Source organism: Crocodylus siamensis, chromosome 9 (genome assembly GCF_052110815.1).
Source record: "Crocodylus siamensis isolate JL-2025a chromosome 9, ASM5211081v1, whole genome shotgun sequence".
NCBI lineage: Eukaryota > Metazoa > Chordata > Crocodylia > Crocodylidae > Crocodylus > Crocodylus siamensis.
In genome coordinates, this window is record NC_143403.1 from 20388103 (window position 1) to 20412699 (window position 24597).

The 24597-nt window shown below is 42.3% G+C and overlaps 1 protein-coding gene across 1 annotated transcript in view; it reads right to left on the bottom strand.

Moving 5' to 3' along the window:
* Window positions 1-22885: 22885 nt before the first annotated feature.
* Window positions 22886-24597, bottom strand: part of VSTM2B (V-set and transmembrane domain containing 2B) — a 29940-nt gene continuing 28228 nt past the window's right edge. The window contains exon 5 of the mRNA XM_090062610.1: window positions 22886-23636. Coding sequence (XP_089918736.1) covers window positions 23548-23636 — 89 coding nt within the window. The 3' untranslated portion in view covers window positions 22886-23547. The remainder of the gene's footprint in view (window positions 23637-24597) is intronic.

Consider the following 24597-nt stretch of genomic DNA (forward strand, 5'->3'; position numbering starts at 1 on the left):
GCCTGGTGATAGCAGGTCTCCATCATTCTCAGACCTTACAAGTATCTTGGGGAAAAGTGTGGAAGTGATGAGGGGATGGCTGATTAGCTGGCTTTAAAAAACACAGGAGGTGCATTTGGGTTCTTCTTCTTTTTTTTTTTTATAATACAGGTGCTGGCTATGCAGGTCTAAAAGCCTGCAGGTGTTCCACGTGTCAGAATGGTGGCAAAATGCATTTTTTTTAATGGATCAAATACTGAGCAATTTGGGAAGATTTGTTAATTAAATAAGCAGATACATGTTTCTCATTTTTTTTCTCTGTAATGAGGCTCCTCTTTCAAAGGCATCATTATCTGGCGAGACCTTTATCAGCTCCTGTTCGAAAAAATACAATTAGACTGTCAGAAATGAACAATTCGTTTTAATATAGCAAGTCAGCTTGATCTCTGTTTGGCTAAGAAATCTGAAAACACCTACAGAAGACATGTTCTGGGAGGTACATTTTACTGTGCAGTAAGTGCATGTATCTACATGTGCATATACTTAGTGCACAGTAAATGATGCTACTCGTGAGTAAATTTGCTACCTGCAAGTGCAAGTAGCAAATTTACTTGAAACTAGTTACTTTGCAGTAATGCACATGTAGACACCAACTGGGAGCATACTTGCTCACAGTTAGCTCTGCCACTAGGGGGCCAGTCTGAGACTAGCTCCAGGTCTCCAGGTCTGGGAGCCTCTTCTGCCCAAGGGCTGGGCTGCCTCCATGGCATCCCCAGCCTCAGGCCTTTAAAAGCCTGTAAGCATTTTGAGCCCTGGGGCACGTGTGCAGAAAGTCTTAGACTACTCCAGATCCTTGTGTCCCCCCTGGGCAAGCACCAGCCTGCCTGGACCCTGGTGCCACTGACTGGTACTGCAGTGCCACACAGCTGCTAGACCCATGCCATCCACGACTGCAGGGTGTTGCAGGCTCCTGCCAGGCCTGCCATCACAGGCCCAACCCCAGCCACAAGGCACAGGCAGCCATGTGACTGGTGACTGCCAGCAGCACCAGCACTTCCCTTTGGAGGGGACCCCTGGCCAGGCACCTGCACACCATGCCCTACCATCCAAGGACACTGCCAGGAGCCACACATCATTGTCACTAGACAGGACCAAGTGTACACCAGCCCCAGCCATGTGGTGTGCCCTGTACTGGGGAAAGGGCCCTCCCTGCCCCTGCCCTTACCGCAGCCCCTGCCCCATCCCCCTTTCCACCCTGCCTGGCTGAACTCCCCTGGCCCTGGGTTCCCTGCTCCTCTCCCCCCAACAGCACACAGGGAGGCAGGAGACAGTGCAAAAATTTATTGAGCAGCCCATGCCCCCGCAGCTAGATGGGCACAGGCCTCTCACACACCAAGGAATGCACTGATGCGGGTGGCAATGCCGTCCTTTGATGCAGAGCACAGAGACACAGTGGTGGAGGTTGTGTAGCAGCCCTGGCTTGCCCCCTATGCCATCAAAGCTCAAGGTCTCATGCCTGTTATGCAGAGGTACCCAGGGCACCATGGCAATCAGCAGCAGCAGAGCACAGTGAGTCAGGCACCCCTTGATTTGCACAAAAAAAACTTTTCATGCAGCACCCACGGCACACACAACAGGGGTATGCTTAGGGTGCAGCTGGCCCTGGGGGGTACCTTCCCTTTGCAAGAAGAGTGAGGGAGCTTCTTGTCTCAGCTGTCCAGGAGCCCTGTGCCCCCTAAGCCTGGGTGCCATGAGCTTGGTGGCAGCACAGGTGCAGCCAGAAACTTGGCTTGTCCCAGCCTGGGAATGGGGCAGGGGAGGCATATTACCTCTGACCAGCATCCAGTGGCTCACCTGACCCTGGGGAGTGAGCTGGCATGGAGGGCTTTGTTGGCAATTGTCTAGGCCCAGGTCTGCCCAGCTGACTTGCATGGTCCCTGGGCACCTGTACATGCCCGACTGCCAATCTGAGGCCGGGTAGTGCATGGCCTCTGGTAAAGAGCATCTTATCTCAGAAATGTTGCGAGCTCGGACAAACAGCTTCTTTCTCATGGTTCTGTAGGTCCTGCAGCTGTATGCGGGGGAGAGGCTGCAGTTGGAAGCTAGGATGTGGGCTCAGGGTTGCCACAGCCCACAGCTTGGGCCCTGCAGATGCGCCAGCTCTGCTGCAAGAGGAGCCAGGACTACACTGTCCTCCTGGACTGGCAGGTTATGGTGTAGAGAACTGTCTGGTGGATGATTGAGCCTGGTGGACACAGGATGTTACCTGCGAGGAGGTGCGGGACCAGCACGAGGAGGCACAGGGCCAGTCAAATGGGAGTTCTGGGCACAGCTCATGGCCCTGGAGCAGGAGCAGGTAGAGACCCTGCAGGGGCAGACTGCAGTCCTGGGCAGGGCAGTACAGACCATGGATGATGACTGCCAGAGAGGGACCGTGAGGTGGGGGCACCCGCTGGACACCATCCTGGCTCTGGTGGTTGCCTTTATGTTGCCTGCTGCCTGGCCACCTACCCTAGCCCCACCTGCCCCCTGGCAGTCACCCACCACCCAGCAGCAGGCCCCCACATTGGCCTGGGTGGAGGTCCACCACCACCTCCACTCTCCAGAAGCCCCTGCCCTATACCCTTCACTTGGGCCCAGGCCTACCACTCACCCCAGCTCCTTGTGGGCATGGAGCTACCTGCAGTGGAGAAAGGACTGCATGCCAACCCTGCTGGTCTTGGACATTGGCTGCTGGTGGGGGAGCTGCCCCCACCAGGGGATCACTGGCTGCTGTTGCCCCTGGGTGAGCTCTCCATCTGCCGGGCTCACTCTGGCGTGCACACCCACAGGAGAATGACCAGATGCTGGAGTGTTGGCGACCTGTCCCTGGGCTCTGCTCCCTAGGTGCCTCCACCTCATGGCCCCCCACCCCAGGACAGCACACAAACCACATTGTAAATAGTTTGTACAAGGAAGAGGGTGTTTTATTATTGGTGGGTGGAGTGAGTAGTGATGGGGATCTGTTGTTGAGGGGGAAGCAGGGAGGTGGGTTATGTTTGATGTGAGTGGAATAAAAACTTGTTCTTCTGCGATGTGTCTGCAGTGACCGTCGAGCTGGGAGTGAAGGTGTCCGTGTGTGGCGGTCCAGGTGGGTTAGAGTGGGGAGTACTAGAGGAGGTGGTTGGCCAGAATCTCCCATACCTGGTACCTTGGCCCCTGCTGGTGGGTATGTAGCTCTCCTGGGGCATCAGTGGTCCTGCTGCTGTCACTGCTGCTGCAGGTGGTGCTCGCACTGCCAGGTGTCCTCCACCTGATGTGCTTCCTCCACTCAAGCCTTGTGAAATAGCTCCCCCAAGGTCTCACAGAGGCCTGCAGGCTGCAATGATGAACTGGGGAGGTTGTCCTTGACAAACTTGAGGCAGGTGGTGAGGGTGCATCAGCATCCCTTGAGGTGGCTGAAGGCACACTCCACCTGGGTACAGGTCTGGCCCAGGCACCAGTTAAAGCGGACCTGGTGGAGGTCCAGGAAGGACTGCATGAGCCAGGGCAGGAGCAGGTAGGTGGGGTCCCTCATGAGGAAGGGTAGGACCACCACAGTGCCCAATTGAAGGTCCAGCGCCCCCAGCATGAAGTGGCTTCTCTACACCAGAGTTGGCAGGGCAGAGCTGCAAAACATGGGCATCATGGGCACTGCCCACCTAGCTTGCACTCACATTGTGAAGGTATCATGTTGGTTGATTACAGCATGGAGCACAATGGAGTGAAAGCCCCTCTGGCTGTAGTAGGGCTGGTCGCGATGGGATGGCCAAGTGATGAAGATGTGAGTCCTGTCCAAGGTCCCAGTGCACTGGAGGCATCCCAGAGCAAAGAACCCTACCGCCACTGCCAGGGGTCATCCACCCAGAGCACCGCGTGCCCCCAGTTGTTCTGGAGGGTGCCGCACACTCTAGGACAGACTCTCCAGCATTGGCCTTGCCCACCCTAAAGAGATGGGCCACATAGTGGAGGTTCATGGGCACAGTCAGCTTGAGCAGGATGAGGGCCACCCAGGTGTCTGTGGAGAGAGAGCAGCTGCATGGTGGCATCCTGTTGCTCCAGGTGTGGCCAGAGCTGCTTCGGGAGGTCCTGGAAAGTGGCCGTTGTCATCTGAAATGCCTCCAGCCACTGCTTATCGTTCCAGGTGTGCTGGACAATGTACAGCTACCAGTCCTGCCTGGCGTGGCAGACCCAGAGGTGGTGGGGCTGGAGGCCCAGGAGGGTGAGGGTGACCCTGGTAGTGGGATCCAGCAGTCCATCATTGGCATCCCTGCCAGGGTCCAGCCAGCTGGACGGGATCCAGACAGCAGCTGCACAGCGGTGGCAGCCTTGGGATAGCACAGTGCAGCCAGGCCAGCAGTCACTGTGTGGGGGGGGAGCCAGGAGGGCCCAGACGTCTGTAGTCCAGCCAGTTGTTTGTGTGGGAGGACAGCAGGGCTAGCATGGTGGCCAGCAGGAGCCCGGGGCATTGATCATTGCTGCCAGGCCAGGGACTGGAGCGGCCACGGCATGGGGAGGCAGAGGCGATGAGGAGAGAGCTGCCATATGCTGCCCCTGCATCTGTGTGCTGCTCCTGGCCAGGGAAGTGGCTTGCCAGGGAGCAGAGAGCATGGCTGCCTTTTCAATATGGCTGCCAGCTGCCGCCAGTTGCAGCCAGAGCCTCAAGCTCCCCTTGGTGGCAGCAGGGGCCCATTGCACGTCTGCAGAAAGTGGCACCTGTTCGCTGCTAAGAGCAGCAAATCTACTGCCATGTCCCTACATGTGTAGATGCCTGCCCGTTTACTTGTGTGTAGTTTACTTGCAAGTAAATTGATCTTGGATCAAATGCATGTGTTGATGTGTCCACAAGTTGCAACACTCAGACCCAGAGGGAGACCTCAAAGGGAGGCAGGATCTCAGACTTATGCCTTACAGAGTAAATGCTGAGACCCAGGAAAAGCATACAAGGTGACTACCATTTTAAATTAGTAAAAATCTCAAGGTTAAAAGCCTCAAGCTTTGTAGCCTAACAATCTCCTCTTTACATAAAAACATGGATCAGGTTGACCTTGCTGGTACTGTATCCATTCTCACTCCACTATAATAGACCTTGCCTTTCTAATGGTTTATCCAATCAATTTAGCTGATCATGTGAGACAGCACTGACTCTGGTTAAATAGCCTGGTAAATCCCTTTTGCTATTAATAAACAAACCTGATTTAGTCATGCTTCATATCAAGGGTATATTTATAGAGTATTAAGGGTTAATCCATGATTAATAGATGTTTTTTGCAGTTTAAAAAAAAATGGATGAGTCCAACAAGTTAATAGGCTGCTGTAAAACCTCTGAGATGTGCATAAGGCTAGTCATAGCTGCATAACACTTTAACATTTATTAGTTATCTAATCAAATTAAAAAAACCCTATAGAGTTTAACCTTTTTCAAAAGGATTCTTAATGGCACAAAGTGTGATATAAAACTTCAAGAGGTGTCCAGGTAGATGCCACTCCCTGAAATGGAGGTGAGTTAATTGTCCATGCATGGGAGGATTCTTTCTGCACTGAGGCTTTTATGAGGAAACTGTGTATGTAGGAGAAGAGACTCAGAGGCTCTGAAAATCTTGATGCCTGAACAGAGATAGACTTAATTCCCGTTGCGGTCCAAGTCTGCAGATGCTCCAGCACTTTATCAGACGTGCATAGCTACTGACATGTAACTGATTAAAGGCAGATACCATCCGTGTCTTAATGAACTAAAAATTGTTGATTGAGGTCAATTGTAGCTTCTCACTTTTTAAGTTAAAAAAATCCCCCCAAAACACAAAGCTGTTTGGGGATCAATGCCATTGTAAATACATTTACCCCCCCCCCCAATATCCTTGCTTGTTAAAAACAGTATTTCTTCCACCTCCTCAGCAAAGAGCTGATAAAATATCAAGGGATTCAGGTGTCTAAGAAGATCAAAAGTAATAAGTGCAGATGCAGCTCTGGAGTAAGTTAGCTTGTCAGGTTGTTAATTAAATGAACCTTAGTCTGAGGAAATGCTGGAAGCTGATAGATGTAGATGAAGATGGCAGTTCAGTTGTTTCAGCAATATATGTTAATTTTTTCATGAGGTTAATATATAAATGTTGTAATGAAACAGAGAGAGGAACCCTTTTAGCCTGCCCAGGATTCCTCAGGAAGCAGTGACTTCTAAGCTCTTTATACTTAGTAAAATAAAATATTTTTAGCTTCTGTAACTGTGCATGTATATCTGTGTGCACGTGTGTCTTAAAATAGTTCATTTGAAAGGATCTTGCAGAGTTAACCAATTGCTACCTTATGATTCATTTTGAAGCATGTTTGCAAGCAGCTGCTAAGGCACCCTGTTGATTTTTTCCCAGGTAAACGCTGGTCAACAGGTAGCTTTAGCCTGATTCTCTACTGTTGCCCCAGATTAATAGGAGAGTTTCAGTAGCTTTAAATTAGAAACACTGCAGTGGTGGATCACACCTACAATAATGAGAAAGAAAGCAGTAATATGGGACAGCTGGAAGATTAAAGATCTTTTAGTGAATGTCTTTATTCCAACCAGCTGTTTGTAAACTGTAACAACTGACATTTAAGTGCTAATTATAGGAATATAATTTTTTGTGTTAAACAGTCTCTCATGGGGTCTGGTTGGTGCTTATATTTTGATACCCTGACTGGTTTAGTGATTTGCTATCAGTTTAGACACTGAGTTATCCCACTTTTAGTTTGCAGTTATTACATCCTGGACAAGAATTTATTATGGGCACATTTGGCTGTCGAATTGGAGCCATCATTTTTTTAAATGTATGTCTAGACTTCTGAATTCATGGCTATTCACCTTAATAGGGAGCTTGATTTTCAACAATGCAAAACACACAGCTGTGTGCACTGAATTCAAAGGATGGACAATCAGCTCGTTTGGAACTTAGACCCCTCAGACTAAATGTGGATTAAGGAACCTGAATGTATACTTCAAATAAAAAACATTGACTGATATACTATACCAGAGCAGGCTTTTTCTTAGAGTGCCACTGAACTGTAAAAACATCAGTGTTCTGGCATAATAAAAAATCAGCTGCTGCTTTATTTTTTCTACCTTTGAGATGAAGTACTCACTTGTCCTTCAACTTGATTACAGCCCATTTTCAAGCACTTCTTTTTGAATTTCTGACCTAGATTTGCTACAGCCATAGCAAAGAGTGGTTATTTTTTAGTGCCTGGAGCAGTCAGTCCAAGAATAAAATTTATTTAATAAAACAATTAGTTCCAGCTGAATTCACATTGTGGAATTACAGGTCCATTTGAAGCAAAATAGAAGTGGTGGCAGGTTAAGGTCAAGAAAGAAGATAATGATGCTCATTTCAAAGTGCATCCAACAAAATGTCTTAAAATGTAGTATTTCTGTAAGACAAAGAAACTAGACCTCTTAGTTCCAAAATGATACCTTTTATTAGACCAACTGGAAAATGGCAAGAAAATTGACAATTTTCTTGCCATTTTCCAGTTGGTCTAATAAAAGGTATCATTTTGGAACCAAGAGGTCTAGTTTTTTGTATGTCTTTTTGTCTCAGACCAACACGGCTACCAAGTATACCCCTGAATATTTCTGTAAGGGCACTTTCCTTTCCTTAGTATTGTCTCTCCACGCACAGAAGAATAAAGCCAAAACAATGGATACTAGTCTATAGCATGAAAACTAAACTGGAGGCTTGTTTGGGCATAATATATGTGTACATTCAAAGTAGACGCTAATGGTTGTCCTAAAAGGTAAATTGGTTTCAGAATGATGAAAGCTAGTCTTTCAGTGGACAGGAGATGATTTATTTTTCTGTCTCCCATTTATAGCAATTTGCAGCATAAATCCCTATTGCGCTGTTGGACAAAGAGACGCTCAAGCTTTTGCTGTACTGCTCCCATCTAGGCTGCCCCTCACCCCATGATCTGCTCTGCAGGATCAGATCCTCAGTCTATAGAAAAATTTTTAGCTTGTAGCTACTCTATAAGATGTAAGACTTAGGCTAACCAGTGTTGCTATCTTTCTCTGATAAATACACCTAAAATACTTTGTTATTCTAAAACTGCATGAAGAGAGACTGTTCTTTCCTTCCCTTTCCAACAACCACAGTGGTTGTATTAGCTGCATTTGTTCCAAATCCAAATGACGTTCACCGTAACGGAGGTGGAGACATGGTAGGAATAACTCTTGAGAACATTTTGCAAGTCTTGCATGTATAGTTTCTGTGGGTTTGGGAGCAAGGGTGGCAGGAGGCATGGAGAAACAGCAGTTGATTGTAAAAATAAAACAATTCCCCTATTGGATGATTGCAGGAGACGAGGGGAGTAGGCAGGAGAAAGTTCCAGTGTTAGGAGGGGTCTCTCTGTCTCTGACTGGTAGGGATGCTCATGCTACCATGGTACTGGCCTCCCTACTGGGTAAAGGCCTGCTCTAAGGTCTGATATATGTTTAAGGAAACACTCCCACTAAGTTCAATAAATTTGGGATCATGCCCTTAATGCATCATCCCGGCACTCTTAAATCTAACTGGGCTGAAAAGCAAGAGGACTTGACCCTGGGTTTCATTTACGGCTTTCAAGTGCTTGCATAACTAGAATGATATAAAGTTTCTAAGGGTGCCTTATCTTTCGTGTGAAGGGACACGAATTCCCATTTTCCCTGGAACTAATGAGCTGTCCCATTGTTTTGTGTAGCAATGTTATGAAATGCTTGGTACTGCTGACAAGGGTTAATCCCATCCCATAGATCAGAGTTCCCAATCTGCTCAGGTGCTAGGGTGTTACATAAGCACAGCTGTATTGGAATGTTTTTCAGAAACATATTAAACAGTGCCATGGGTTAAACCCAAAAACAGTATCTCAGTGCTTCCTGGAACACACTCAACCTTGTCCTAAAAATATTCCCTACACACTACACTGCCTGTCAAATTCTACTCCAGTTATATCAATGCAAAACTGGAGTAACTTCACCGATAGCAAGGGAGTTGCTTCAGATTTGCAGTGGTCTAACAAAGATCAGAATCTGACCCTCTATTTTCCAACAAGACCCTAACCAGGAGCAAAAGTTTTGACATAATATTATATGTCCCGACTTTCATACACTATTGCCATGTGGGGAGGGCAATTGGGGTCTGGTCCCAGGTCTGGTTGGTGCCAGCATGTGAGTTTAAGACTGAGCTTCCCACATTGCAACATGATTTACTAAACCACAGCAATATTGGGCCAACCTGATAAATCATTGTAATTGTTTCACTAAATAGACTATGGCAATAGATCAATAGAAATGATGGCATTTACTCTCACCATACTGTGCATTAATTATGGGAAAGATATTATATTAACTGATTTAGGAGCTAATAATAACAATTTAATGGAATCTTTCCAATATTGCCATTTGCTTTGCTACAAAAGACAGGTTTCAGCTGTGTGATGCCTGTCTTTTTCAATTCTCATTCAAATTTCCATGCCAATTTTTGATCTTAAAAGAAAATGACAACTAAAGCAGATACTTGTTAGTTGAAAACTTTCAGCATTCCACATATTAAATTAGAAAAAGAAAAAAGCTTCAAACTAACAATGACCTTAAATCAATTCAAGGCTATGTCATCAAGATCTTACAGCAAACTAGCTAATATAGGTTGAATGGAGTCATCTTCATATAGATATTTTCATTTTAATCATTACATACATATTAGTTAGTATGAGACCAAGTAAAAAAAATTGAAAAGTACACTCCTTATTTGTGATTGCAATATTGGAGATTTAAATGAACATTTGTGGCAAGAGGGAAATTGTCTAATGGCTTGATTTGCATATGTAAAGTCCATTTTCATGAGTAGATTTTGGGATTTATGCTGGCAAATTTCAAGGGTTTCTAAAACCCATTGCAAATATGGGCCTTTTGTCTCAAATCAGGTAATGAGGGGGACAAACTGGGAGGAATCAGTGCATGTTAAAAAAGATGGAGAAATAAAGCCTTGCATTGCTTAGGGTGATGTAAATCTCAGGTGGTATCACTGAATACTTGGGAGATGTAGGAGTCTTGAGAAGGTAATGACCTCACTTGGACCAGAGAAAAATTTGACTCAAAGAAGCCTAACTTTTTTTGCCGTTGCATTGTAGTCACCCATATTATCTCAACATATTTTGCCCTGAGCAAAATCATATATTTAATCGGACATTTGGCTGACTGGTGTGGGTTGCACAATTGTAACTGTGGGCAGAATTTTACTGGCAATAGTAAACCAGTCTAAGTTGTATTCTCCTTTCAAAATGGGAAATCCTACTGATAAGCAGTTGTCACACAAGCAATCTTCATTCTGTGTTTTTCAGGAAAAGTTAAATGTCTCTTTAAGCCTGCAAGCTCTGTAGCATTTGATAGCATTTGAATTACGCACTTCATTGCACCCCAATTAGGTGAGATGCACAGTGAAAATGGTTATCAGTGGGATTCAGTCATGAAAACACCTATTTTTATATTTAGCACCTAGGAAGAATATATTAATATTTGTCACAAGTTTTATAATTGAAAGGAATTTGTTTCACAGTAGTTTTGGATGTTGGGGCTCCTCAAACCTGCCAGTCCTGTTTGTTCCGCTGTTGCCTTGATCTGCTCTTAGATTCTCTGGAAATGACTGCATTGCTCGTATTAAAATGAATGGCTTCAACATAATCATATAACTGACTGAACAAATTCCAAATGCAGAATTACAAATATGGAGATAATTGATACCTTCTAGTTTTATAAAAACAGCAGGTAGCAAATTTTGCACCGTAGCCAGGTAAACAGTGTCTTGCAGATGCCCTGCCTCCATTTCCATCATTTAATTGCACTTTCAGTATAGACAACAAATCAGACTGATGTTTTTCTCAAACTCTGTAAATGCCAGCAGCAACAGATGAACACTGAATCAAGTAAAATGTGCGGTGTGAAACACATGGCGTTTTCATGGCAATGCACATGATCAGTGCTTTTTCTGGCACTGCTCTGCTAGAAAAAACTGGAGCGGTGAGGTTTAAATTACCCTTGGGTAATGATCCTAAACTTAGTTGATTTTTTCATGTACTTTTATGACCATGTTGACAAATATTTTCTGTAACTAGAAAAACTATAGCTATTTTCTTTAGAGATGTTTTACTGTAGCCCATGTTTATTATAAGACAACGCATAATACAACACTGTTTTTGGCTGCATGACATCACTGATAAAATGCAAGTCCCCATGCTTGTCATTGGTAATCACTTGGAATTTTACACAATTACTTGATATCATTTGGCACGATAGAATAGGATGAGATTTTAAGCTTGCTGCTCACTCATTATGTATGTTAAAATTACTATTCATTCAGACCTAATATGTTAGAAAGCACAGAGCACCCACAATTTCTGAAACAAAACAAACCTCATATTTTACCCCCAGTCCCTCTTTCTTGAGAATTATGACAGGACAAAACTAATGGGACTGAAAACTAGCACGGACTTAGTTTATTGCATTATTGTGTACCTGTGTTTTCTTTTCCTGGCTTGTGTTTCTCCTGCCTGTTAGGCTGTTTTGTTATTAATGTTGATAGAAACCACGTAAGAGATTCAGCTCAATGGGAAGTTTTGCCACTGCCTTCAGTGGGACGAGGATCTGGTTCACTGTAACCAGAGCTGTAGTTAACACCTTTAGTTAACACATTTAATCAGCTTAAGACTTTCATTTCACTGCACTTTAAAAGCTGAAATATATCAAAGTTCATTATTAATGGATTAATTTATTATCTGCCGCATTATTTGTAATACTTGTGATAATGACTTACCACATTTTTCTCTATTACGTTGAATAGGCATAAATGAATTATAAAATGCAAGCATTTAGTAAAGATCAAAGAGTAATTTGTATTTCCTTAATCAAAATACAAGTTTTCAGTACCTTATTTGATTTTGTCTTTAACTTGTCCACATATTTTTGGAGTGCAGCATTTCCATCAGGGTGATCGATATCACTGACAGGCATAGCTCGAGATGGATCATCACTCAATACAGTTATTCCTATGCCTGACTCAGATTTAGACCTGCACACTATGTCACCATCCTTGTCCAATGATTTATCAGCATTCCCTGGTGACCACAACTCTCTGACACCTACATTGGCTCAGATCCTTTGACAAAACATTTCCAGCTTCCCAGACCTTGGAGCAATATATGTTTGTGGGCCATAAACATAAGAATCATTTGGAAAGTTTCCATTTAATGTTCATAATGGACAAAGCCCTAATTCTTATCTGAGATACACGATTACTTGGAATGTAGCAGGAAAATGGTAGTTTAAACTGAGGCACTTACAGAGTTCTTCAAGATAGCAGGGAGGACAGCTTTTCTTTGAGCTCCCCAGACACCGTCCTACTGTCCTGCATCACTGTAGTCACTGATCGTTTTGACCAGATTTCCTGGCTGAGTTCATAAATCTACCTGTGTGTATATAATTATGGAAGATTCGACTGTCTTCTTTCTACCCTGTCACCAGGAGATCTTTCGGTGCATTTACATGCCCTTCTAAAGGTCAGCCTAAGCCCCTTGCAGTGCGGTGAGCAATAACTAATAGGATTTACCCAGTGAGTTGGAGGTCTGCAACAGCTAGCTTTTCACATTGGTTTTGATGCAGCAGGACCATAGAAATCAGTGAAAGCCAAAAAACAAAACAAAACAAACCCTCCCAGCCAAACTAGTCATTCGTTTTATTAATTCCTTGGGGGCCACTGGGGACCCTGTGTATTTTCTGATGCTATGCAGTCTGTCATAGTGGAAGTGATGCAACTCCCAACAATTTCTACCCGAAGGGTGGGCACCCATAGGGAGGCTACCTGACAGCCTGACTAATGTACCACGCAGCTGGACAAGATTCCTTTAATAGACAGCATTCACTTTTTCTTTTTTTGATATATTTGATATATTTCATTCTTTTTTTCACAACCTTTCACCACATTCTTCTCTCTCAGGCCAAGCTGATTACCCATGGGCTTGGTTTGGACATTCAGACCAGCCCTGGAAAATGGGTGGTACCTTATGGAAGCCAGCCTAGGACGTGTTCTCTCCCAGGACACACCTCCGACTCACAGCGCTTCTCCTGTGCTTCCTTCTTGTTTGGAGGTACAGCAATTTGCTCTGGGCCTGTGTCAGGTAGAGGCATCACTGCAGTGCAGACTCCCCCAGGATGCCTCCTTTTGCATTGCTTGTATTAAAAAGAATGGCTTCAACATAATCATATAACTGACTGAACAAATTCCAAATGCAGAATTACAAATATGGAGATAATTGATACCTTCTAGTTTTATAAAAACAGCAGGTAGCAAATTTTGCACCATAGCCAGGTAAACAGTGTCTTGCAGATGCCCTGCCTCCATGAATGCCTCCAAAGCCGTTCATTTTCATATGAGCAATGCAGTCATGTGCCCACCCTTTGTTACATTACTGGTGCCATGTACAAATTACAAAGCCCCTTGGGCTGACAAATGTGTAACAAGGCAGGCTAATAGTCTAGCCCCCTGCTCAAAGCAGGATGCTCCCTGCCAAGCCTCCCTGCCAAGTGTCTAACCTGCCTGGATGGAGAGTCCAGAGTTTCTCTAGGTAGCCTGTTCCAAAGCCTAACCACCCTCCGAGTGAGAAAGTTTTTCTTAATCTCCAAACTAAATTCAGTATTTCTAGAAAGACATAGATGAGTACATAGAAATAAGGACAACCCTTGATCCAGGGTTTGCCAAAGTAACCATGGACACACAATTTATTTACACACCCATTTATTGTACTGCATGTGTGTCCCCTGAAAACCCAGAAGTGAAAATTAATGAATTTGATTCAGAACCCTTAGGAAATTTAATAGGGAGGAAAAAAACTTATCACAGTTATTTTATGTAAAGCTATCTTACAGAATTTCATAGAAAATGACAGCTCCATAGTGGTTTGTTCCAGAAAGGATTATATTCTGTATTCCTTTCCTCTCACCTCCTGCCCAGCCCAGTGCAGCCCATAATATTCCACACATTGATACCTGCATCAGATTCATTAATATGCAGTTAAACTAATGGATTTTTGAGAAAAATATCTGGCTATACAACATAAAATATTAATTTTAAAAAGCCATGTAAGGAAGGGTGTGATTATCTACCAAATATTATAAATTGTTATTTGTGTACAGACATTTGGAGAAGTTAGATCAAGTTAAAAGTGGCCACCTAATCTAAATTAAGTCAGGATGGGGGGGCAACTAGGCTCCAGGGTGGAGGCAGGCAGGATCTGTGCGGGGGAGGGGGGGCAAGTGGTGTCCACAGGGAGGGATCAGGGGAATCAGGGTGGCTAGCAGGGACTGCAGGAGCATTTCATGGGATCAGAGGGATTTATGAGGTTTCTTCCTCACCTCCCAGGACCAGGTGCTATTTTTAGCCCCCCAACCTCCAGATAACCTTCCCCCTGCCATGAACCAACCTCTTCCCCTGCCATCCTGCCCATCTTCCCCCTGCCTTGATTTACTTGCTTGGTTCCTGGCACCGGTGAACACTAGTAAAAGTGGCACCAGGAGCAGCTTGCAGGCTGGGTGTTTTGGAGGGCTCAGAGGTGGAGTGAGGGGAAGGAAACCTGTAGCCCTGGGGTTTGGGCCGGAAGCTGGACTTTTCTAGCTATGGAGCTAGGCTGGGAACTACACAAAAGTTTGTGATAGTTAGATTGGTCAGAAAATGGCCGACAGAGTCTAAATTGAGTGTACCTTGGAGGTGGGATTGATTTAGATTGGGTCGGCCATTTTTAGATCAATCTAACTGTCCTGAATGTCTGTACAGTTTGCACCTACCTAGTGCAAGGTTCGCACCTGGGCAAACTAAGTTAGATTGGGTGGCCACTTTTAACCTGCTCTAACCTCCCTGTGACCTCCTGGAATGTCTGTACGCAGCCTTACAACGATTTCTATACACCTCCATTCTTTCATTTCTATTCCATTTTAGAGGCTTTCTAAAGCAGGAGTGGGAAAACGATTTAAGAACAATAAAGAGATAAATCTAGAGTCTTATTTAAACAAAGACATCTGTTAACTGAATCTGCTGCATATGTCTTTTCAATACTAATATCAATACATTGCTTAAAACACTAATGAAATGCTGTCATTTAAGGGCTGGACGTCAATGGAGTTGATGTAAGATTTCCACCATTTAAAAATCATTGGATGTATCTTTTTTATAGCACAATCTTTTCAATATAATATTTTCAATTCCTTTTAATCCACCTGGATAGAAGTGTTCATTTTTTTCAGTCCTAGTTATGTTCAAATTGGTCTCATTAATCTCAAGTGTTCATCTGGAAAACCCCTCGGACTGCACAGCCTACGCTCAGGCACTATCCATGCCACTGTTTCTGCTGGAGGGCCAGCCCAGAGCCTGAACTCTTTAAAGATACATTTTTCATGTCAAGTTGATGTTTGTTGTTCCTGGGACTTCCTGGAATTTATATATTTGCACAGCTTGGATTTCTTTAGAAATGTGGAAAAGTACAAATTGAAAAGGATGCTATACTGAGTATATGGGAAACTTGAGAATTCTGTGGTGATATCAGACTTCTTTTGGGCCCTGTGAATATTTGTAATGTAACACAGCACATTAAAGGAGGAAGTAAAAATTGGCCTATAGGAGAACTTAATTGCCCAATTTATATATATTCATTTGTCAGTGTAATGGAGGAAGCTAAGCATTTGTAAAATAAAACCAACTTGCAGTTTGCCTTTTCAACTTAAAAGAAGTATTGAAAATACTCTTACATGCAAACACTGATTCTGCAACAGGCAGTTTTTAATTACTTCAAATGACTTAGTGAATTTGTTATATGCCTGTGACTGCCCTCCAGTATATAGCAGGGGTGTTCAAATGTGGGCCAAATGAAGCCTGTGGAGCCATCTCATCTGGTGGCAGGGCTCCCGGCAGGTCAGGAAACCTTGCAGCAAGGGAACAATGGCCATTCAATAAGGCCACCCTCCCCCCAAGCAAATTCCTAAACTCCAAGCTCTGCACAGCTGGCTGTAGTTGGGCCACCTCCCTCCCCACATCTGGATTGGGGCTGGGTTGGGGCTAAGCCATGCCTCATTCCCCATTCCTCCACAGGGCCAGACTGGGGCTGGACCACATCCCTTTCTGCACTCCTTCCCCTGTGGGTTTGGGGCACACCCCTTTCCCCCCACAGGGCCAAGCCATACACTCCTTTTCCATGCAGTGGCTGGGTTGGGGCCAGGCTGCCTGCCACGCTCCTCTCTGCAGCTGGATGATGCTTCCTGCCCCCATCCTGGTGCCAGATCTGGACCTCTGGCCAGCAAATGGCACGCTGCCCAACTGGCTCACAGGGAAAAAGGTTGAGCAACACTGGTATATAGCATGGAAAAATTAAATAAATTGATTTTACTAAATAAATGCAAAGTGACAACTGCGGAGTAGCATCTCATGTAGATGCACCTGACTTATCCTGTTCACCTGGATAGTTCTACTCACCTTACCAGGACAACTCACATGTATAAACGTGGCCTTACCTTGTTGATGATGATTCACCTCCTGAGCAAAAGTTTAGAGATGCATATTACGAAACTACTGGGGTGGGGTGGGGGAGGAAACAACCTTCTGTCTTCTCCCTGCTATAACTGAATCTTACCATCTAAATGCTCTCGATATTGATCTGAATAAATTTGTGTACATTTAGTCATTTAGTAGAGTTGTGCTCTGCCAGGATTTGTAATACTAACCACATAACATTGCTGAAATGTTTTTTTCCTGATATACAGAGGGTCTCTGAGGCAGTTGGTGTCCGGGGATAATAAATCAACTGAAATAGGCCAAACCTTGCAGTCCTCATTCAGGCAAAGCTGTATCTGTAGCAGCAGCTCCTACACTGCTTTGCACTGAGAAGTTTCTGCTGAAAACTGACATTTCACTTCTTGCAGATTACTATTCTCCAAGAGCAGTCCTCCAATCAGTCTTTGCTAAAAGCATTAATTAAGAATTTAACATTTTTGATCCCATCAATTTTCTGTTCTTTCTGATTAAATAGAAGTGCTGAGGGACTGTGAATAAGAACTGCCCGAAGTTTGGGGATAATGAATAAATGAACTTGGCCAGCCTCTGGCTACATATGAAATTCATTGTGTTGTAAAAGATGCAGTAGGGGCAGCATTTGCATTAACCAATCTGTTCTTGACACATGAATTCACAGCACTTCTTGCTTATTGATTGATTTAAAATGAAATCAGGTGCTAAAATTTTTCCTATGTAAGAATAAATTAAATAAGAAAAATAAAGCTATTTGCAGCATCCTTTTGCACTCTTCCATCTGCTGTCCAGCTTTCCTTACACTGAATGGAAAGCCGGTCCTATTGAAGGCAATGGCAGTTTCATCATTGACTGTAGTTGGGGCAGGATTTCACTTGCCATCTTTTTTATGAGTTTTATCTGGATAAGGAATACATTATCACAACCAGGAAAATATTAAAGAGAAGTGAAGCAAATCACACAGAAAATCAATCACTTTGTACTAACTGTTTGTGGTCTGTATTTGTTAGATTTTTTAAAAGCACATAGGTGTTGCAGAAGCTACATCATCCTGTGCATTTTCATACATGTAAGGCCAGAATCTGATTTCCATTACAATCATGCAAATCCAGGATCAACTTAATTAATTGCAGGGGATGTATACAATTGTAACTGCAATCGGGCTTGGCTGATGGAAGCATTACAATGAAAGTTCCATTGATTTTTCAGTGAAACCTGTTGTTGCACTATCATTATATCACTGATGACTATCAGCCTTTGTCTATAATAATCACTACTTATTCTTCTCAGCTGACTGAAACAGCTCAGGGGTTATTATGCATGCTGTCCTTCAGGATTAGGAGCAAAATACAAAAAACTTGTGCTTTGATTTGATGCATCATGGCAAATATTCAACTCAGTATTGGGGTCTGAAGGACCTTCTGACTTGTTGAGATAGGCAACTGGAGGAAACACAAAGCCCTTCAAAAGCTGTAGTACACAGTACTTATTCCTAATAGACTCCAATAGTGTACATCATAAGGATTACCGAATTTATCAGAGCAATATTTGCCACTAGCGTCAGTCCATGAAAAGTAAAGCAGAAATGTATTTGCCCTTTGTTAATATAATCAGAAGAAGTAAAGCAGTTGCCCTTTACCGAGGATGTAGCGCTCTCAAAGGAAAGAGATGTTTTAGCAAAAATAGCCAACTCATTCAGAAGCAGGATAGCTGTAAATCCTCCTCCTAATGTGCCCACATTTCATATTAGTCAGGATTTTCACTGTCAGATTCTATCTGTATATTTCTTATTCCTTTGAGTTTTGTTAAGACTAAACTCCATAATGTTAGCAGCAGCTGCCTATCTGCTTTTTAGACAACTAGTTTTCTTGCACTGCTCTCAAGTACTGGGCCAAATACAGGTGGCCTCTTCTCAGTACATATGTAGACTACTTCACTGCAAGTTTTCAAGAACAGGTTAGATAAACATTAGTTCAGGATGATTTAGGAGTAGCATTTCTGCAGAAAGTTGGACCAGCTGATGCTCTTCACCCTTGTGACTGAATGATTTAAGAAGACAGTTGGGTCAAATGGGCTGTAGCAGAGTCCATAACTGGGATCGTTCTCTCTGCCGGCCCTTCAAAGACAGAACCAAAATGAGCACCAGGCCTGGGGCATTTCAGCAGCCGCCGCCTCATTGCAATGAACTACACATAGGTAGTTCCTTGTCAGGCCCTGGGGCAGAATACAAGCACTTGTCAGAGACGCAGTGGAACGCAGTCATTTCCCGCAAATTTTTCACCAGATCCTCTGGTTACTAAGTAATGGTCTGTTTTCAGTCTGAGCTCAGAGATTTGGATTTCATACAGCACTGTATTAATTCCCATCTTGGTAGCAATAAATGTTCTTTTTTCCACCTGTAATGTGAGTAGTCTGAATCACTTACTTTTTTCCAGCTCACTGTACCTTTTAATTGCTGTCAAGCTCCCATGGAGGTAGGGCAGTTTATAATATAAAGGCAAGGACAAATTCTGTGAGATGTAGTCTACTCCCAGTCTCTTGTCAATCGTGTTATGTGCTCAGATATTATGCCGATGGGTGTAACACAGAACCTAAACAAGCAAAAAAATCAAGTTACCTACCTTACCTTACCTGGCATGTTACCTACTCAGCCTGGTGCTGTAGTGTGCCCGGGTACAAGGCAGAATAATAGTACAGTTAGTCCTAGGTGAACAATTCAGTTCCAATGCTTTAAGCACTTGCTTTTGTTCCTGATCCTTTCTGCTGCTTCCTCCTGAGGGCTGATTTCTGCTGTCATCAGGGAGAAGGTGAGTCACTAAGAAACTGCCCCTGAAAAATGCAGCTTGCCCAAAGCTCATCTAGGAAAACCAGTTATTTCTCACTTACATGGCCAGCCATTTCTCAGCTGCTTACAGAGATCTAGCTTAACCTCAGACACTACTCAGTACTGTCATATGGGAGAATTTCTTTGGACGGACAGTTTTCAGGTCATGAATTAAGCTTGTGTATTAATTCAGTATATATCAGGTGTTGTCTTCTCTTTTCCCCCTTCCCCACCACCCCAGGTTAGAAGCTCCTATACTCCTCTGCTGTCTGCAAACAGATGATCCCCTCTGTGTTTTAGGACAGGGATGAAATACAAAAGCTTTCCAGACTCTAGAATCATAAACAGCTGGTTTTCCCCCCCATGCTCTTGCCAACTGCTTTTGGTGGGAATGATTAGAGACTCCCCTCAGATCCACTGAATGCCTACTGAATAAGGCAGGCTCAGTGTGACTGTCACTGCAAGTTATCACAGTGTGGTGGTGCGTCTGAAATAAAATATAATAAATAGTAGGTGTTCCAAGTCCAACATCTAAGTGAGAAGCCACCATTCTTCCTCCCTCAGAAGAGGATACAGTAGGAGGATGCTTGCATGTTTACTGCCTTCACTGTGCTGTGTTTGTTGACAGCGAGAAGCTGGCTGTTTCCACAGTGGCTAATTTAGCACCATAAGCAGTCATTTATTTTTCTTTTTAAAAATAAAACAGCTATGAAAGCACGCAATGAAGCCATAACAAGCCATCAGGAGCACACCAAAGCACTTTGCTGGATTGAACCAAGTAAGGGCATGCTTACTTATGAACTATTTGAAAATCTGCACCTTGGTACAGCATACGTGCAGTAAAAAGACTTTGACTGGACTCTTGCATTAAAAGATGAACCACCCAAAATTAAAGCATTAAACATTAAAAATGAAGCAAACGATACATTTACCTTTTTTCTTTAATGTGTTTTAAAGCAATGAAGTTATGCAACAAATCATAGGGTGATTTTAATGTTTTTTTATGCCAAATCAACTGTTTTAGCTTTGACAAGTATAAACAGCAGTAGCCAGTCAGGACAAGAGAAGTTTGGAGGCTTCTAGGGGTATACCAGTATAGACTTGATGCTGGAAGATTTGCATCTATAGTGGCATAGGATAGTAAAGACTCAAGTTTTCCCTATAACGATAAAAGCTGTTAAGTTGGACGTGACAGAGACCTTCATTTCTGGAATCAAACATCTTAAGCTCCATCCCTAAAGCTGTATGTCCTTGTTTGTGTGAGGACCTTGGTGTCTATGTAGGCTGCTCTAGACATTTAAATGACTCACTGTTTTCTGCACTTGAGGAACTAATCTGAAAACACTCAGCTCCTACCCAAGTCATTGAACCTACCAGTAGTTTTGCTAGCTTCCACCTGGATCTTTCTTTCCTGTGAGTCAATTTGTAGATACTACCATCTTCTTTATGTGAAAGATATATGTCACGCTGAGTTTTTCAGCAACTTTCACTGTAGCTTTCTCTGGCACTTCAAACATTTGTTGGAAAGGCATCTTTTGAAATATTAACTTGATTTCTCTCTTGCAGGCAGCAGACAGTCCAATAATCAAACTCTCGCTAAAAAATGAGATCTTGATAGAATGTAATCGTCACCTTTCTTGGTCACACAAGTAACTCAGAACCATAAACCACACACTGAAAAATGATTTATTAATTGTTTCAGTTCTTCCCCTTCAACAAGTGCACTCTTCAACAAACAGTAGCACAAGAATTCCTAGAGTGGCACAAATATGAACTTAAGATCTGATCTCGCACTATTACACTCAACATAAGCTTTGTCACAAATTTTAATGGTCATAGGATTGTGCCTTTGGTCACTGAAAAGAAAATATGAGAAATTCAGTTTAATTATCACCATATTCATAAAATCTTCACATAAATAATAAATAATATCAACAAACAATGTTGTATTCTGTGCCAGAATATACAGTTTCTGTGTGGATTGGAAACCCTACCACCTCTCTAAAGTTTTTTCTGTTAGCATCTTAATAAGCTCTATACATCGACTGACAGCTCAGCTTTCCTTGAGACAATATTCTGCAATGGCAATGGCTAACTTTTGAATCTGCAGTGCTGTACTGAATGATCTATTTAAAAATGTATCCTTCAGGACAAATTAACTTTATCTTGAAAAACCAAGATTACATTTACAGCTGGATTTATTATTGTTCAAGGTGAATTAATTCTAAAACAGCACAATGCATCAAGAAACTGAACCCATTGCACTGGAATCCAGCAGGCTGTGCACTGGTTTTCTTTGCACTGGAGAATGTATCTTATTTTTTAAAATTAAGAATCAAATAAAACATCCAAACAGTCCATTTATCTCTACAGGGTGGTCACACTAGGACTTTAGAATAAATTAATAATTGTTCAGATATACAAAGATTAACTTGCATTTTTTCCTAATATCGACCATGACTGATAACCTGTTAAATATATCTTTTAAAATTGTTCAGAATTTCAGAGATTAAAATGAAAAATATATAACATTGTACTTTTAAAGTAAAAACAATGAAATAAAGAACCTGATTTGCACGCTTGTGGGTATTTTTGTCCTCACCTATCTCTACTGATCTCAATCGTTCCACTGGTGAAAATCTTCTGTGTAGTTTCTCTTCACAATTATGTATTTGCCTACTTACCTGCCATGTACTTACTTACCTGCAGAGCAATGACTAATTTATGTTTCAAACCAAATTCCCTGGACTAGGAAGACTGAAAATTCAAAGTAAGTTCTCACCTAAAAATCAAGACTGATTTTGCCTCCTAGTATTTTACATTGACACTGCCCCACCAACACACAAAGACCTAAAAGCACTTTTTAGTAAATGAAACATTTCAATTACAGTTTTGGTTACTTTTTCAGAAAGAGGTGACATTTTTATTCATAGTGAATCATTTCTATAAAGGAAATCTCTTGTGAAAAAAATGACTTTGAAGACAGAATTTTCATTCACAATATCACCCCGGCCTATTCAATATTGTAAACAGAACTAAGGACCAGACTCAATGACTGTTACAATCAGCAGACTGATTATATATTATTGTATATTATTATGCAGCATAGTTTATTAAGTTGTTATTGCAATTTTTTAGTGCAATTACCTGCTTCTATTCCCCTGTTGTAAAAGCTAGGACAACCTACCTGGAAAATTCCATATTATTTAATAATTCTTTTCACCATATTTCATGTACAATTATCCTCCATAGTGAAGCTATCCGCACAGTAAAAAAATCCCTCTCCTTGTGACCAGGTATTAACACATCCTTGGTGCTTTGATCTTTTCTGATAATGGGCAGATATATACAGAGATTCAGAGATGTAGTTGCATGAATACATACTGTACCTGCCCTCTATCCTGCTTGTTGCAAATGGGCAGAAAATCAAAACAAGCTAAATTCTTGCTCTCCGAGTAGTCAGACAGAAGGGAAACAGCTAGGAAAATGGCTAGACCAATTCATAAATATGTAAAAAGGTTCAACATTCACATAGCTGTAGAAATATTATTTCAAAATCTTTTTATTCAACTGTTATTCAGCAATATACAATACAGTTTATAAACAAATGTCTTACCTTGTTCCAATCTTTATTTAAAAATAAATATTATTGACAGTGAATATTAATTATGGTAGGATGTGCCTTTTTAATTAAAATGTCTCAAAAAGAAATAATTTACTTTAATTAAAAAACAGAAAAAAGGAAATCCAAAAATCTAAACACAAGAATCTACTAAAAATATCTCCCTTCTTTAGAAGGATTTTGACCCAACATCTTTACATAGTGTCATAAAGATAACTGCTCAACAGTTCGTGCAAAATGAATAGTCAGAGGGAAGGTTTAGAAAAGAAAATAATATTACATTAAAATAGAGAACTCATAGGTGCCATGCGCAGAGCAGGGCTTCACACAAGATAATCTGGAAACTAGATGCATTATTTTAGGTGGTTTACTTTGCTCAATGTCCCCAAAAATATGCTTTTACCCCCCGTGTAGAGTTTGCCATGCTTCTTTTTCAGTCTCTTTCTGTCCATCTTTAAAACTGTAGTTTTTATCAAGGATCTGTTTTCTTTTTAAATAGGTTCCTTTTTGTTTGGCTGAGGAATATTGGATAAAGTAGTCCATCAGTGGTTTACTAATAAGTGTATAAGCTTATGCAGTATTAACAGGAACATGTATAGGAGTGGGTCTGTAGCATAAATAGGTCCTGTACCTAGAAATAAGAGAGAGAAAAAGAGAGAAGGTTTATCTTTTATTGTAAACCACCACCTCTATTCCAGTTATACATATTAGTTTTTAACACAGATGAGAGATAAGGAAGGATTTATTTTTTTCATTTCAGAACTAGCAGTCAGAAACAATGGTAGTAGTAAGGCAGCATCTTCAAGCTATCCAGCTTAATGTGCTTTTTCCCTCAAAAGCCAAACTCTACTTAGGTCATTTCGTTATGCATTACTAATGGTAAAACTTAGCTTCTGGTAGATCAGCAACTGAGAAGGCTATAAATGCATCTTAATCTGGTATACAGTTTCCTGACAGATGACAGGTATCAGCCACCCATTACTTTAAAGGAAAATGACAAATGCTGTAGCTGGGCTCCGCAACATCACTTGATTAACAGGATATACACCCATTTTGTTTGGAATCAGGACAGCAAGACCTTGACGTTATTTTTTTTTTTTTTACCTTCCATAGAAAACAAGCAATATTCAAAGTAGGAGGAAGATATACACCCCCCCCAACTACACTACACTAGGAGTAATAAAAAATGGGAATCAGACATGAAAGAATTCCATTGAAGTCTTTTTTGTCCAAGCTCTGCCAAGGGCAAGATTATTTTATTGAGTATGGTCTCAAAGGTTTTATCCAAGTCAGTTTTAAGTGTCATAAGTGATAATACTGGTCAGTTTTTCTTGGGAAATTTCTACGTGTCTGTTAGACCTCATAATTAATTGTTTCCTTGGTTTCAGAAACTTCTCTTAACAGTCACTTTAAAATGTCATGCTTCTATTATCTTGTATTACCTAAATCATTCTTTTCCTCTATCTTGTTTAGACCCTTGGGGCATGTTCCCACAAGTGCACATGTGCAGTTTGCAGCACCACAAACTGCATGTGGCACACATACAGACATTAGGCATGCTGCTAATTTGCAGTGTGGTGGGTTGTTTTTTT